The sequence below is a fragment of the Stylophora pistillata genome, chromosome 8, assembly GCF_964205215.1.
Source record: "Stylophora pistillata chromosome 8, jaStyPist1.2, whole genome shotgun sequence".
Classification (NCBI taxonomy): domain Eukaryota; kingdom Metazoa; phylum Cnidaria; class Anthozoa; order Scleractinia; family Pocilloporidae; genus Stylophora; species Stylophora pistillata.
Genome location: NC_142526.1, coordinates 28632758 through 28649553, shown reverse-complemented (window position 1 = coordinate 28649553; position 16796 = coordinate 28632758). Strand labels below are relative to the sequence as shown.

General features: G+C 38.9%; 2 protein-coding genes across 2 annotated transcripts; one reads left to right on the top strand and one right to left on the bottom strand.

Annotated features, from left to right (window-relative positions):
• The first annotated feature begins 99 nt into the window (after positions 1-99).
• On the top strand, positions 100-10964 carry LOC111323886 (neuronal acetylcholine receptor subunit alpha-10). The gene is made up of 8 exons (XM_022927334.2): positions 100-291; positions 1597-1751; positions 2759-2803; positions 3331-3440; positions 6555-6699; positions 7550-7817; positions 8471-8643; positions 9060-10964. Exons 1-8 carry the CDS (start codon positions 225-227, stop codon positions 9840-9842), a joined length of 1746 nt encoding a protein of 581 aa, XP_022783069.2. The 5' UTR covers positions 100-224; the 3' UTR covers positions 9843-10964.
• Positions 10684-16564, bottom strand: LOC111322769 (neuronal acetylcholine receptor subunit alpha-7). Its single transcript, XM_088730826.1, has 7 exons — positions 15932-16564; positions 15418-15462; positions 14786-14895; positions 14051-14195; positions 13276-13531; positions 12617-12789; positions 10684-11808 (listed from the first exon to the last, which is right to left on the bottom strand). The coding sequence occupies exons 1-7, from the start codon at positions 16070-16072 to the stop codon at positions 11068-11070; spliced, it is 1611 nt and encodes a 536-aa protein (XP_088586952.1). The 5' UTR covers positions 16073-16564; the 3' UTR covers positions 10684-11067.
• Between the last annotated feature and the right edge of the window lie 232 nt (positions 16565-16796).

Sequence of the window (16796 nt, the reverse complement as noted above, 5' to 3'; positions counted from 1 at the left end):
AGATCAACCGGAATTGTTTCCAGAAATGCTTTCATGACTTGTCAAACAAGTCGAGACCTAGAATTGCCCCCGGGCAGTGAAATTGGCGTTTGAGGCCAGTTTATGATAATGGGCTTGAATTGGATAGCTTTCAAGTCAGGAATTTTTTAATCCAGATGCATACATTCACGTACACCCAAGAAACACGTCGTACCCTTACGAGGAGCTGATCGCCCGGAGCAGATATGCCCATTTTTTGGCGTGTTTATATCATCTTTTTGTCACTTGGTTATACCGTGTGCTCGTCTCAAGGTGGGCTGTCGTCCATTTTTTAAAATCATTGAATTCTCGCTGAGGTAAATTAAAACTGAAGGATGCTGGACTTCCAAATGTGGTCGGATTGATGAGTTCCGACGTAAAGTCAAGAGTATTTTCGAGAAACTTGACGAATGATTTTAGTTAAGGTTGTGATTCTTTCTGAAAATTGTTCTACAGCTTACCAGGTTTTACATCTTCCAAAACTGCAAGGTTCACACAAATGCCTTACTCGGTAGGGAGCGCTCTAAACATATGTTAAAGATACGAAATGTTTCCATCGTAAATTACTAGATATTCACTTTTTTTGGTTCTACGTTATGAGCCCCAAAACTTGACGGTGCACCTTGTTTTCCTTCCAATAGTAAACCAAGTTACAATCAGAATCATGCAAAAGATTGTCGAAGTCTTTCAAGCGGTGTTTCTTTATCAATACATGCAGAAAGAACTCACTTTGATCTTGACCAAAGGAACTCCTTCGCACTCAAGACAAAAAATGAACTGTCCGATAGAATCATAAATCATTTTGCTAATGAGTATGACTCAATCAAACTTTTTGTAGACTGTTTAGCAAGAAATTATCCGCATATTATTATTATTATTATTATTTAGCTTTATGAAAGAATTAGTTGTTTTAGCTTTCACATAAAGTTTCCATAAATTTATTTATATATTATCAAAAGTAGACAAGGAATAATTAAAACAGGGTGTCGGCAATGAAATCAGATAGTAATCGCATTAAGAACAATATTACGAAAAGGTACTTTTTTTCGTTAATGAGGGTAATCAGAATTCCTAAATAATTTTGACGATGACAAGTAAATCGGTGAGCATAAGCAATAATGAAAAGTAAGTTCATTGTTCAGCAAGAACGCTTTAACACAAGCAGATTTTGTAACAGTTTCGTTCCCTAGCAGAGAAGCCAGACATTCTTCCGTGGGAAATCTGCACAGAGGAGTTTAGGAAATAATCGTTCTCTTGTATTTTATTCCTATCACCTTGGCGAATAAACAAACGGTTTTAACGCAGTATGATATGTTTTGTTCCACTACAAACAGTTTAAGATTGTTTCATGGAGAACACAAAGTATAATGATTGTCGGGTTTATAACCCGCCTACAAAATTTTGTATAAAAGAGGTAGTATCTCAGTTCAAGAGATTATTAACTATTTAGGCTTTTGCTGACGGTTACGTAATATTTTTTTTTAATAATATACTCGCAATGAATTGTAAAAAGACTTAAGCATGCATATTAAACTCGTGAGATGATAAGAATGCTCTTTGTGTCTTTTTTTTTTAAAGCGACAAAGTATGAAAGCATAACTGATGATGACGACGAGAAGAAGTTATTACACTACTTATTTGATAACTATGACCCAGAAATCCATCCTGTACTGAAGAAAACTGACACAGTGGAGGTGAAGTTTGGCATCTCGCTCCATCAGATCATTGAAGTGGTAAGTCCAAAATGACTTTTATGGAAGATTAAGGGTAAAGGTGACTGATGGAGCCTATTCTACTTCTCTGGAGTCATATTTGATAATTTAATGCTGCAATGCTTGCTTGAAAATCAGGCAAGCAAGGAATTTGGTTTTAAATTCTTGTAAGATAATGGAGTCTTGTTGGCTGCCCACTCAATTGGAATGCACTTTAGTTATAAAGTTCATTAGTAAACGTAAATTTGACCTAGGGTCATTTATCTTAATCAATCAAAACAAGAGGGAGGGCCTTTGTGATTTTTTTTTTTTTTTTTTTTCACTTAAAAAGAATCACACGCTTTGTTAAATTTTCTGATAGATTGAAAAGGCTATTCAAAGTAGTTCCGGAACAACGAATCACTTAGCATGAAACATGAAAACAATGTCAATTCAAGCAGAGAACCTCGAGTTTCGCTTCAGTGAAACAAGCGAAAATATTGCCGTCTTCAACTCCTTCTTTTCGTTAATTTTATCTTCGCCACAGTATCCATTATCAAATTTAAAGTAACTAAGTAACAAAACTAATGTTTGATCAAAAAATGAAACGTAGCCAGCAAACTGGAACAGAGAAACGGACAGAGAAACTGAGAACGAACAAAAGAGAAAATGTTGTCAAAGTTTATCAGTTGGTTTGGATCGCAAAGCCGGCTCAGTGGAAAGATATTTTCATTATCAAATTTCGTTACAACAGTCATTCTAGACAGGCTCAAAACTTTCGACTCCTTTAAACAATGCATACTTCCAAAAATAACGATCAAGAACGCTATATAAATGCAAATGTTCACTTATTTTGATTGAAATCATTGATGTAATTTATTGATTCTGTCAAACTGAATAGTTGAGATAACTTAAATGGCATTAACCATAATTGCCTATCTTTCAGCAGAAAGAGAACATATGTCCTGGGCGAAATGGCTGAGTGGGACAACTAGTTACTTCTAATCTTTAACATTGAATAGTAATTGCAGATCGGCTTTTTTTTTCAGGATTTCAAAAATCAAATCGTCAAGAGTAGTGTTTGGATAAGACAGGTAAATAAATATCACCAGTTTTGAATAAAAAATTTAACTCAGTTATGACTATACTGCAAGGGTACTTACAAAACGGAACTACAAGTACGCGAGTAATGCAAGCGACCAACAGTTAATAAAAAAGTAACTAAGTAACAAAACTAACGTAAATGAAACGTATAAAGGCTGATAGTTTCGAAAGAAACTGTTTGGGGCTGCGTCGGTGGGAGTAACGAAATAATTTGGATATATTAACAAAGTTGAAATGGTAAATTGGCCACCGTAATGATTACAAAAAGCTGACGTTTCGAGCGTTAGCCCTAAATGAAACGTAAATGAAACGTAGTTAGCGAACTGGAACGGAGACTCCAGACTCCCTCTAAGGTAACCACCGTTAGATTAAATCTCTATATCTTGTGAGCCCAGTACTAAAGTCAATTTTTCGTAGATCAGCAACTAACTCATCCCACGGTTGCGTCTTTTGCTGTTGTTTTGTGTTGCTTTATCACTGTTAAATTTTGTTAAGTTTTTTTTAAAATCATTTTCAGGCCTGGAATAATCCGTTCTTAAGGTGGAATAGTTCAAACTTTGGTGGTATAAAAACCATTAACGTGCATGAGTCGAAACTCTGGAAGCCTGATATATTCTTGTACAACAAGTGAGAGTCTATACATTTATGTTTGATACATTCATTTGCACCGATGCGTTCTTCTTTCTTCTTCCTGTAATTGAAACTCCTTTTAGAGAGTTGTCACAAGTTGCCACGAGAGACAAGTAGAATTTACACAAGAGTTATTTTTATTTTAGTTTCGATGATCTGGGTTTGCATTGGTTTCAATTTGCTTTGCCTCGTCATGTGAGTGATCTGGAAACTCTCGCCCCCTCCTCGATACATTATATTTATAACAAAAACCTGTCGCTACTTTGGCATTGTTTGGTCACCTGTGCTTCAGACCATTTGATCTATTTACTTTCGGTTCTCATAGGCTTCCTACAATGAGGGTCTCCCAGGGCGGGGGGAAGGGGGGGGGGGCGGAGGGTCCTTGTTCCCTTGTTCCCTTCCAAAATTGCCCTATGTTCTCATGTTCCCACACTCTATCCTTATTTGTTCCCCGTTTAATGAATTTGCTTGCCACTTATCACCGCCCTCAATTCCCTCCCGCAAAAAAGAAAGACACTAAAAACAAAACTTATAAAAGAATAGAATACATTTTATGAGACGTTCAATTTGTGTGACATCATCTCGAACAACTGAGTGAAATTCCCAATCCATCAGAGTGGGATCAGCTGTAGAACTAACCTTAATTCCCATTCCATCAGAGTGGGATGAGCTGTAGAACTAACCTTAATTCCCATTCCATCAGAGTGGGATGAGCTGTAGAACTAACCTTAATTCCCAATCCATCAGAGTGGGATGAGCTGTAGAACTAACCTTAATTCACAATCCATCAGAGTGGGATGAGCTGTAGAACTAACCTTAATTCCCAATCCATCAGAGTGGGATGAGCTGTAGAACTAACCTTAATTCACAATCCATCAGAGTGGGATGAGCTGTAGGACTAACCTTAATTCACAATCCATCAGAGTGGGATGAGCTGTAGAACTAACCTTAATTCCCAATCCATCAGAGTGGGATGAGCTGTAGAACTAACCTTAATTCCCAATCCATCAGAGTGGGATGAGCTGTAGAACTAACCTTAATTCACAATCCATCAGAGTAGGATCAGCTGTAGAACTAACCTTAATTCACAATCCATCAGAGTAGGATCAGCTGTAGAACTAACCTTAATTCACAATCCATCAGAGTGGGATGAGCTGTAGAACTAACCTTAATTCCCAATCCATCAGAGTGGGATGAGCTGTAGAACTAACCTTAATTCACAATCCATCAGAGTAGGATGAGCTGTAGAACTAACCTTAATTCCCAATCCATCAGAGTGGGATGAGCTGTAGAACTAACCTTAATTCACAATCCATCAGAGTAGGATCAGCTGTAGAACTAACCTTAATTCACAATCCATCAGAGTGGGATGAGCTGTAGAACTAACCTTAATTCACAATCCATCAGAGTGGGATGAGCTGTAGAACTAACCTTAATTCACAATCCATCAGAGTAGGATCAGCTGTAGAACTAACCTTAATTCACAATCCATCAGAGTGGGATGAGCTGTAGAACTAACCTTAATTCACAATCCATCAGAGTGGGATGAGCTGTAGAACTAACCTTAATTCCCATTCCATCAGAGTGGGATGAGCTGTAGAACTAACCTTAATTCCCAATCCATCAGAGTAGGATCAGCTGTAGAACTAACCTTAATTCACAATCCATCAGAGTAGGATGAGCTGTAGAACTAACCTTAATTCACAATCCATCAGAGTGGGATGAGCTGTAGAACTAACCTTAATTCACAATCCATCAGAGTGGGATGAGCTGTAGAACTAACCTTAATTCACAATCCATCAGAGTGGGATGAGCTGTAGAACTAACCTTAATTCCCAATCCATCAGAGTGGGATGAGCTGTAGAACTAACCTTAATTCACAATCCATCAGAGTGGGATGAGCTGTAGAACTAACCTTAATTCACAATCCATCAGAGTGGGATGAGCTGTAGAACTAACCTTAATTCACAATCCATCAGAGTGGGATGAGCTGTAGAACTAACCTTAATTCTCCTGGTCAACATGATAATATAGAAACTCGTCCCAATTTGCCCTCTTCCAGATTTGGGAAACCTACCTATTAACTCCCGCTCCTTCGTTATCAGTTTGATAATCGCTGCATTCCACTGTTCTTGGGAGTCAATCTCAAATACTCTGCCTTTTGGACAGTTCGTTGTGACTTGAAACTCTTTCACACTGATCGTATAATCTCGCTATGCTTAGCTGGCTACACCGATCTGTGATGCCAAATCCTTCTCTAACTCGAGCAATAAAATCAAATAATGCCTTGTCACTTTCGCCCCCTATTCCCATTTCAAAGGACCAACGCATTGCTGGTTTTTCATCGCCATTTCTATAAATCGCAGCAGTGACAGGCAGCACAACACGATCGGCAAATCTCTTCGCCATCTTGGCAATCTGTGACAACAGATTTCCGCCAACTTCTCGCACCCAGACTCCCAGCTGATTGCTTTGTCTTTGTTCGATTTCTTGTGTACGTAAAGTAAGACGAAACAAATGACAGTAGTGCATAAATGACCATAAATAAAATCTCAGATATAACCGTCTTTATTTCTTATATCACAATATTTTCTCTTCTAATTTGTACAGTTTTGTTCCCCTGTTCCTTAAAAATAGGCTTATGTTCCCTTGTTCCCTTCAATATTTTGCCAATGTTCCCTTGTTCCCCAAAACCCCTGGGAGATCCTCTACAATACATTACCAAGTTCTGATTGGTTTTTGTGTTTACCTTTGTTTGGTATTGTGGGCATTAAACCAAGGGGGCTCCATATGAACTGTTGCGGGGGAGGCTAGTGTAGATATGGGCGTTAGATGTTACCATTGGTTAGAACTAGCAAGCCAAAGAGCTCCATTCGTAGAATGAAATCGGCCATAACTCAAAATCATCTCGTGTTCAGAATCGTTCAGCAAATCTAGTCAATATTTAAATCTAAATCTGCCATAAACACTGAAATCAACATAATCACATAAACACTGAAATCAAGTTTAGCCAGTTACCTCTAGTAATGCAGAGAGACACCTTCCTCGACAACTGCTGAATTCCGAAAAAAGATTCCACGAACGTAAGCTTTTGTCGTGTTCATTATACAGTGTAGATGACTCTGACGATGGCGCTCTGGATCGTTTCAAGACTAAACTTGTCCTAGGGTCAAACGGAAACATTATGTGGATGGCGCCAAAAATCCTGACCAGCTCCTGTAAATTTGACGTCACTTACTTTCCTTTTGACAAACAGGTAAATTGCTCATTGCCAAGTGACAATTTAATGTCCTTGTTTGAGTTCCTAATATCCAAGAATACCACTTGGCTCAAGTTATTATTTATAAAACTTATTGGGGAATTGGTAATTTGGTTATAACAACTAAGTTGAAATTGTAAATTGGCCACCGTAAAGAGCGAATGACTAAGGGCTGACGCTTGAAACTTCAGCTTTTTAACTCTTTACGGTGGCCAATTTACAATTTCAAGTTAGTTGTTATAACCAAATTACCTTGTCACCCCCACTGAAGTAGCACCACAGTTTCTTTAGAAACTTACCCCCTTTATGGGGGAATTAGTTACTCTGATCGTATACATTTGTTTTTTGATGGACTGTTTGCTGCTGACGAAGTGGTGATATCAAATGAAAGAATGGAAACTCATAAATCTATTGACCGTTATTGTAACCTCGGTAAGTGACGTTTGTCATCGCGGAGTAAGCTGTTTGAAACTTTCACATAGATCTTGAAATAAAAACCCCCGTTGGCTAATAACAGTGTTTTATTACACGACTCGGGCAGTCAGAGGGCCAATAACTAAAATCAACCAATCAAAATGCTCTATTGCCGGTCCAATATTCTCTAAGTATTGGACCGGGCACTGTCCCGAATGGTCCCGAATGATACCACATTTGTGTCCCTTTGAACTTCAGTCGTATAATAAATCTTTTATTAACCAAGCTTGCTCGGGACCGTACTGGAAGAATATCGACCCTCGGTCTTTATTGTACGGACCTCGCTGCGCTCGGTCCGTACTGTCAAGACCTCGGGCCGATATTCTCCCAGTACGGCCCTCGCGCTTGGTTAATAAGATATATATATTCCTAGATCTGTACAATGAAGTTCGGGTCATGGACATATGACGGTCTCAGACTTGACCTTATCCCAGAAGGAGGAAAAAATGTTTGTGATGGAGACATTAAGAAGTTCATCAGACACGGAGAATGGGACCTAATAAGCATGCCCTGCAGTCGTAACGAACTTGTTTATGCGTGTTGTCCAGAGCCTTATCCGGATATTACTTACACCATGACGTTAAGAAGACGACATATGTTTTATTTTGTGAATATGATCGCTCCTTGCTTTCTAATATCAGGTAGGTGGCTGCCTTGGTTCTGATGATAAAATGTCACAGGTACGAGGAGACTACGTCACAGGATGAAACTAAATCACTATGTTATAATTGCCAAAGAGCAAAACTTAGAATTGGGACAAGAAAATGGGAGATCTAGGCCAGATTGTTTGTCTCGTTTCGTCGATACATGGAGAAAAGTTGAGTCAGCTCATTTGGTTAGCAAACGATACGAGTGTCACTCCTCTTTTGGAGGATGATCTGAGTCATTATGGGGTGAAGCAAACGAATTTTTCGTCAGGCCGATAGTAGATATAATATGCTAGTTCTTGTAAGGGAATCTTGCAAAATGCAGGTTGATACTTGCCTATTGATCTGAACTATCGTCACCATTTTGCTCCATCATTTCCACAAAAGGGAATACAGGATGGGACATCGCCTTTTGTTGTGCCAGAGGGGTTTCCCAAAAAAAAAAATTTTCACACATCATGGAGCAGAATACAAAATTGGAAGATTTTGAAAAGCATACATCAGCAAACGTGCTCGAGTTATTAACCAAAAGTAAGGTAGCTGGACATAAGAAACCGGTTACGAGGCACCTCTCAAAGTGGCGGAAACCCTTGCTGTGTCGACTGTTAGGAAATGTTTATGATGGTCACCTTTGTCTTCCTTTTCAGCGCTGACTCTGTTGTCCTTTTACCTTCCACCTGAGTCCGGTGAGCGTCTCACACTAGTTATTACAAACCTTCTGGCCTTGACCGTTTTCATGTTACTGGTGGTGGAGATTATACCGGCGACCTCTGAGACTGTACCTCTTATCTCAGTCTACTTTTATGGCAGTGTTTTTGAGGTAAGCTGAAACTTATCCGAACTGCTGCCCAATCCTGGTTCGGGAGCGACCATCTTTTCACTGTTTCTGCTTTCAACCGTAAATACGGCTATTAGAACTGAGATCAAATATTCATGGAATAAGTTAGTATCGGGTGGAATCTGGGACTGTTTTAATTTTGTTTAATTGTGTTCTACGATTGGTCTCACTATTAAACCCTTTAACAAATCAGTTGCAGGAAGCGAACCACGTTAAATCGCGTCCTGGTCATTGGTGATTTCCCGAGCTTGAGACAATTTATATGTATTTGTGATGTTTATCTTGTTTTCAGTCCGTTCACTTTCATGTCTTAGGTTCTTCTTTTCTCCTTTTGCTATCGTTATCTCAGTCAAACCAAATGGGTCATTTATTTCATAACATTGTATCGTTTTTGTCAGGTGGCTTTGGCTCTCGTCGCAACATGCCTCGTCTTAAGGTGCTATTTCAACAACCCCTCACATACACCCGTTCCGAACTGGGTGCGTCACGTAGTGTTGGGATGGATGGCTCGACTTACAAAGGTGCCAGTCAAGAAAATCTTGCGCGGTATTGATCCCAAAGAACCCTCAGAGAAAGACCCAAAGAAAGACGAGAACGAAAACTCCGAACCTGTGACTGTTATTCACGGGAAGATTCCAAACACCTCGCGTCGTAATTCCTCACGTGATCACCTCTCAAGCTCACAGCAGCTGCATTTGAAAAACACGTCACCCAACCTACCTGGCGATATACAACCAAGGTTAAACCTTTTGCCGTCAATTCAGCGAGTCAGACACGCGAATCGTTTGAGCATGCCGCACTTTTACGATGGTATTCAAGTCGGTGGTGCCATGAATGATCTGATTTGCAGCCACGCAGCCTCGAGGCACAATCTTCTAGACACCGCCCCAAAGTACCATCCAAAGCACGTTTACGAAAATCATGTGAAGTCAACAGAAGACGTTAGAGGTATTGCTGATAGCACGACAAGAGAACTGTTAGAGACTCAGACAAATCTCTCCAAAGATGTGGCCGAAGTGGTGCGATATATTCAAGACCAAGAGATGAGTGACCTAATGAAGGAAGAATGGCAACTAATAGCTATTATCATTGACAAGTTTTTCCTCTGGTTGTTTTTGTTTATTCTGTGTGTTTCTACGGTAATCATCTTCATGCAAGCTCCAAGCTACGCATGGTCTTAGAAATCTGATATCAGATGTAGCTTAAAAAAGGTTTTTTTTTACTGTTTTTTTTTACTGTCCTTCATCAACAATGTCTTGGTATCTAAGTGCATACGAGGCTATTTTATTCTTATAAATTATTTCTAAGGGGAGAGGGGCACATGTGCTCTGAGTCCTCCCCTCCCAGGACCTTTGTGCGCCTTTGCTTGAAGTAACAGAGATACCCACAGTCAAGACAGTTAGACAGAATGAGGGGAAAACAATCAGTGCCTTCCTAGTAAAAATTACTTTTAAAATATTCCAACATGGCTAAAGTAGAAAGTGACATGAAAATCAGGTACCTATAAGCACAGGAAAACAGTAGGCGTGATATATTTGCTGAGAAAATTTATATTAAAGGAAAAACGCCGCCTCCGAACCACATTATGAAATATTGAGGTGACTTACCCATGCGAATTTTTCGAAAAAGAACGTTTTGGGATAACAATCAGTTTGTTGCATGGGATTCAGCTGGTTAGAACTCGAATGCAAAATTAAGCGAAGGAGCAATTTCCTATTTTTTTTTTGCCTAGTGCACTGCTCCTTAATGCAAACTAAACCCAAGGCAGAGCACATAAATGACAAAAGGGCCGATCATGCCGTGACCAGTTGACACCCGAAATTTCCTTCAAATGAGCCTACCGCATGCATACACGAGGGCCCTGCCTAGTAATGTTTGATAATATACCTACTAATTGCTTCTTAACTGATCTGGGAGTTGCATAGTAAACATTTGTAAGTAAACAGTTTTATGGTTTTTATTTTTAGTTGGTGTGATTACCAAGCTGAGTATACTAAGTGATTGCTTCATTAAGTGCGTCTCTTTTACATAATTGTATATTTCTGTTTTTGAAGAGTAGATCTAATCAAGGCTATATCTACCATTCTTCAAAGCTGTACAATTGATTAGTTATAGCCGTAATTTATAACACCGTTGTGTTTGATAAAAACAGTAAGACATGTAAAGTTATGCTATCAATTAGGATCTGCTGCGTTCAGTTTCTGTTTTATGCAGTTTTCCACCGTATGCATACACTCTAAAAATTCACCCACTTCGTTCATGTTAAGACCATCAACCTTGAATTAAAGATTTTTTTACTGCAACTATGTTACTGTTGTTGTCTATTTTTTCTATTAGGACGTTCAGTTCCGTTAAAATTACGTAGTAATCCTTTTTGATGCAATCACTTGACATACAGTGATATATCTAAACCATGGAGAAGTAAAAGATTGTTAATGTCGACAGAAAGAACATTAACAAAAATAACATACGAAAAGCACGATCCAAAATAGCAACCGCCGTGTTCCATTCAACTTTTTTTTCCTGCATATCTTCGTTTTTGGCCACTTCTTTTGTCAGGATTTGAACACATTCCAACAGTTTTTCCTGCATTTTCAGTATTTCTTCCGTACTCCTGTCGCCATCGTTTAAGGACTTTCTGACCTCACCATCTGTTCCCGTCTCAGAGTTATGCCGCTGTCCATGATATTCGTTGCTGCTCAGACTCGCATCGCTGGATTCTATGCACCAGTCCTCCACCTGCGTGATGGTCATTTTCGAGATGGATTCTTGTTCCCTCGGCCCGGTTCCTGATTTATAATTTCCTTTTAAGAGATTTGAATGAGAAATCCGTTTGACGAGTGATTGAATATCTTTAGGAGGCGTGGCCAGGGTGTGGTCTGGAGATGAAGCTATGTGTGTGGAAGCGTTCTCAATCTTGGTTTTATTATTCACACCGTACTCTTTTGGAGTTTTATTTCTGTGCAGGAAAGTCACATGATCTAGTTCTTGTGTACCCTGTTTTCTATGGCGAGGGACTTTAACACGGAGAAATTGTGCCATCCATTTCAAGACAATGTGTCGGATCCAAACTGGCATGTCGGATGAAGCGGGATCGTGGAAATGGCATTTGAGGATAAAGCAGGTAGCAAGAAGAGCCAGGGAAACCTAAAGAAAGATAAAGGCTGATAGTTTCGAAAGAAACTGTTTGGGGCTACGTCGGTGGGGGTAACGAAATAATTTGGATATATCAACAAAGTTGAAATGGTAAATTGGCCACCGTCGCGATTACAAAAGCTGACGTTTCGAGCGTTAGCCCTTCGTCGGAGCGAATGACGAAGGGCTAACGCTCGAAACGTCAGTTTTTGTAATAGTTACGGTGGCCAATTTACCATTACAACTTTGTTGATATATCTAAAGAAAGATATATGTATCAGGCTGAATGAGCAACTAAGGAGGATATCTTGCTATCGTAACTTATTTGTGATAGCAGAGGAGCGAGGTCCTCGGGTTTTTACACCAGGGAACTAAGTGACAGTACTTTTAGCCGTTTTGTCGGGGAGCGGATATTCTCCTTAAAGTAAAACAAAATTTGAAAGAAATAAATGACTCTATAGGTGACTAAAAATGAAATAGATCTATATCAATCAGACTAGTGGTGATCAAGAACGTTTTGCAGAAGATCAAAATGTTCCATGACAAACTACATTCATGACAATTCAAGTCTGATCTTAACATTTAAGACCCACTTGATATAGGGTCTCAATGAGGCTAACCGTTATGCCTAAAACGACCAAAAAATTTTCGCTGTTGGGAGTAAGATTTTAAATGTGGGTTGTAAAAAAAAGTTAGTAACCGTAAAAATTTTTCTTTAAATTATAGCGGAAAGAAATTAGCCGTTAACCATAAAATGGCCAAAATTTTAACCATGAGCAGCAAAAGCCATCACCCCATGGAGACCTTCTGACAGACACACCTCAAATATCGCACCACTAAAGTATATTGATATCACTGGTATCACTTCTGAAGTTGACGGCATGATGTCAGCCACAAGCAACATAAACACAGTCATGGCTAACAGGTTTGTAATCACCAATGTAATACGTTCACCAGAGTCAGGGGGCAGGTAGAAAGCCGTGACTGTCAACACTGTAATAGAATCATACATGTACAAAGGGGATAAGTTTATAAAGAAACTGTGGTGGGGGTGAGTACAAGATAATTTAGTTTTATCTATTGAGTTGATAATTTAAATTGGCCATCGTAAGGAGTTTAAAAAAGCTTACGTTACGAGCGTGAGGCCCTTCATTAGGGCGAATGGGGGCCGGGGGACTGACGCAGGGCTAACCCTCACGAGAACAGATTTGAATCATCAATGTAGATCGAAATTGCAATTTATGTTTTACACGCACTGGATTGCCTACAAAACAGATCAGAAGATCTCCAAATTATTTTCTCGTCACCTAGAAAATTTGATTTTTTTTTTATCTCTAAGCAAAACCGTACGGATAGTCATTATCACCATCTTGACTGAAGACAATCTTATTTTGCAAGGTTATCATTGCAAAGTTATCAAATATTTTATAAGCTCTTGCAGCTGACAATTTCTCACTTCTGCATTTTCTCTTTGTTTACCTGTTATCAGAAGGCACGGTATGATCAGATTCATGTAGTAAAACAGAGCCAGTCTTTGTATTCTCAGGGTGTAAGTAACATCTGGGTAGGGCTCTGGACAACAAACATAGTAGATGACATTCCTCTTTGCAGGAAATGAGATGAGTTCCCATTCGCCGTTGCTGACAAACTTTGATGTGTCTGCAATGAGTGCCTCTGGGACCATATCCATACGAAAGCCATCATATGTCCAGGAGCCGAATTTCAAATCACAAGCCTATTAGTAAATGAATTATAACTGCCACAAATCCACAAAGTTAGAGAAGCAGCCCATTAGCTTACTCAAATTATAGTTGCTTTCAAACCGCTTGTTCGTTTACAGTGATTCTAGATCCTATGAATCATATTTAGAACAATTAATTTATCACAGATAATCAAAGTGATTGATCCAGAAAAATCGCGCCACTTTCTCGACCAATCAGATTCAAAACTAAAAGCAACCGCGACTTGGTTATTCGCGTATTCCTGCGCTTCAGGCAGTTTTCCCGCGCTTCAGGCAGTTTTTCCGGGCTTCAGGCAGTTTTCCCGCGCTTCAGGCAGTTTTCCCGCGCTTCAGGCAGTTTTCCCGCGCTTCAGGCAGTTTTCCCGTGCTTCAGGTGGTTTGCTTTCTCTACTTTGAGTTCTCGGGATGTATTCTATGTCATGATCAGCTGTTGTGATTGCTTTGGTTTTGGTTTTACGACCGAACGTTACCTTGAATCACATGCTAATCAGTAGGTGTTTCAAAAATCCTTACTTGGGCATCGAAAGGGAAATACTTGACATCCATCTTACAAGAGCTGTAGAGGATCACAGGGGTCAGCCACATGTTCCAACCAGTCGAGTTGATGACTATCTGTGTATGAAACTGATCCATTCCACTCTGACGTTCGTGATCAGCACTAAAATTCAATCAATATTACAAGGCGTTTCAAGTGCAAGTACTCAGCTACAACCTGAAAAGTGCATAATGTTCGCTTAATAAAAGATATTCTATATACAAGGCTAAAAGATTAGGAAAAAATTATTAAAATGTTTAAACCAAACGTTTTCGGCTGTTTTCCATCATCAGGGTTCCTGATGATGATGACAAACAGCCGAAAACGTTTGGTTTAAACATTTTGATAATTTTTTTCCTAATCTTTTAGCCTTGTATATAGAATTACTACTTCGTATTTTCTCGTATTTTACGAAATCACTTTCAACAGAGTACTTAAAATATTCACACTTCGGGAAGAGGGAAAGAGAAAAAACTCTTCTCGGGAGCTGTTTTTTGGCCACATAGAATCAAATTCTTGTTTGTACAGTCAATTTCAATTGGAGCCGTTCTTTTAACTTTGGATTTGAAACGAATGCCTGAACTTGCTTTGGTAGTTAGTCTTGTTGGCTTAGTTATGAAAAGAGAGCTAGCTAAAGGTCCAAAATAAAACCTTTATCAACCTCTTAAATTCTTTACCCTAACTAGATTACAGGTTTATTTTTTGCAACTTACTTATTGTATAGATAGATGTCTGGTATCCAGACCCGTGAAGAGTGAACATTAATGGATTTTATTCCACCAAAGTCGGTCTGGTTCCAAACAAGGAAAGGATTGTTCCAAACCTGTCAGATAAAAGAAAAGCACTCGATGAGTTTTCCGACTTTGTTATACGGGTGTGAATGGCATATCACTAAAATTGTAAGCTTAATAAACTATGCTTTTTGTATGTACATGTATGAAACGCTCAATTCAACAGGCATTCTAATATTGGTTCTTATCTAACATCTGTTGGAAGACACATGCGCAGCGGGTTTTGCTCTTTTATCTTACAAAACAAATAGATTCCATGCTAATTGGATCTGAATAGTAATAGATAATAGAAGACGTCAAAACGTTGAAAGAATATCAGTGACACACTCGACTGAGCCTGATGTACCACTCTTTCGTTTTTACCACATTTTGACCTCATCTGTGATCTATCCGCGGCAGAGCGGAATCTATTTGTTAAGCTGACAATGGCCCCTGTTTTACCTGTACTAGAAACAGCTCAATTGCTCTTCACTCAACTCTTCCTATCTTCTGTACAACCTAGATACATTGTGAAATCATCATAGGTAAGGTATACAGGAAACATAAATTCCTACCTGTCTGACCCATACACTGGTCTGTAAAAGCTGATTCTTCTCGTCCTACAAAAAAATTGATGAAAGTTGAAAAAAAATAATCTCTTTGAGCAGTTGAAAATTTGCGCCGTTCTTATTGCGTAATATTTGATACTTTCCAGTTGTTTGGATTAAATCATGATCCTAATATACAACACATCGCAACTTGTATTTTCGCTGAGTCGTTTTGATAAAAGCGGGAGATTATTTGATCTTGATTTTTTTTTAGACTAGAAAACAGCTACCTATCACAAAGTAGGCTTTAAAACCCATCAGCATATTTATGTAACAAAAATGGACAACCATTCTTCATCTTTGCTTCCCGTTGCTATTTTGTCGAAATTTCATTGCGAAAAATCTTCGAGGAACTTTTTAAAAAATAAAATCAGACTGAATCGAGTGTAAGGATATTACAGGAAGCTAATATAAGATAATATCAGGGTTATTATGAACATTTCTGATATATAAAGTAGTCAGTGAAATACATGAGACCTACTACGTTAATGATCTGGTGAAGAGAGATGCCAAAGGTGACAGTGACGCGGTCTGACTTGTTCTCGACAGGACGCAGTTGTGGATTGTAGTTTGAAAACAAGTATTTTAACAAATGCTGTTCGTCGTCGTCGTCCATCCTCATGACAGGTGCAGTTTTTCCTGGCAGTAGTCAATGAAAATTTAAACCAATTTAACATTGGATTGGGTAAACAGCATCAACATCTTTACTGAAATAAAGGCGGCCTCATTTGTCTCACAAAGGCTGTTCAATCTCGGCCGCGCACACAAGCGATTCACAGCGATGGTAAGAATACTCACAGGCATCTACATTTCATGAAACAAAACTGTGCGGTTTTGTAGACAACTGGTACTTTTCTAATCAACCTCAGCATAAAGCATGTCCTTAGAGACGCATATGGTTGTGAGTTTTCTTTTTTCCTTAATTTTTTAAAAAATTTTTTCAAGGAATTGAGTGCTTCGTCCCTACAAGTTTTTATAAGTATGGGACGTCGGCTCTTTAACGCAAATTAGCTTGAGGTTTACAATGGAACTGAAACACAAAAATAAACGCTTTTCATTTCCACAGCTGGCATTTCAATCAGTTTTACTTATGCGATTACCATTCGTACTTCGTCTAAAATGCCAACGTACTTTGCGCAAGTTTCATTGTATGTTTTACAAGCATATTCTCATTGTATTATCCTACCTTGTTTTGCTGAACATTCTGACAAAAAATAAAAGGCAAGAAAAAAATTTTTTGGAAAGTTGGAATTTCTGATGAAAAGCCACATCTTAATTAGCGCCGCAGTTGACACCAAAACTCCAGTCTCGAAATCAGTACGCAGCGATCGGCGGATGATAACGGC

Bases quoted from the DNA above. Each gene is read 5' to 3' on its own strand.
- LOC111323886 (XM_022927334.2), top strand. From the start codon at position 225: ATGCCCATTTTTTGGCGTGTTTATATCATCTTTTTGTCACTTGGTTAT. The intron at 2,804-3,330 runs GTAAATAAATAT...AATCATTTTCAG, and splicing joins GTAGTGTTTGGATAAGACAG to GCCTGGAATAATCCGTTCTT. The intron at 8,644-9,059 runs GTAAGCTGAAAC...CGTTTTTGTCAG, and splicing joins TTTATGGCAGTGTTTTTGAG to GTGGCTTTGGCTCTCGTCGC.
- LOC111322769 (XM_088730826.1), bottom strand. From the start codon at position 16,072: ATGAGGATGGACGACGACGACGAACAGCATTTGTTAAAATACTTGTTT. The intron at 14,896-15,417 runs GTAGGAATTTAT...TTTATCTGACAG, and splicing joins CCAGTGTATGGGTCAGACAG to GTTTGGAACAATCCTTTCCT. The intron at 11,809-12,616 runs GTGTGTCTGTCA...ATCTTTCTTTAG, and splicing joins TTAGTGGTGCGATATTTGAG to GTTTCCCTGGCTCTTCTTGC.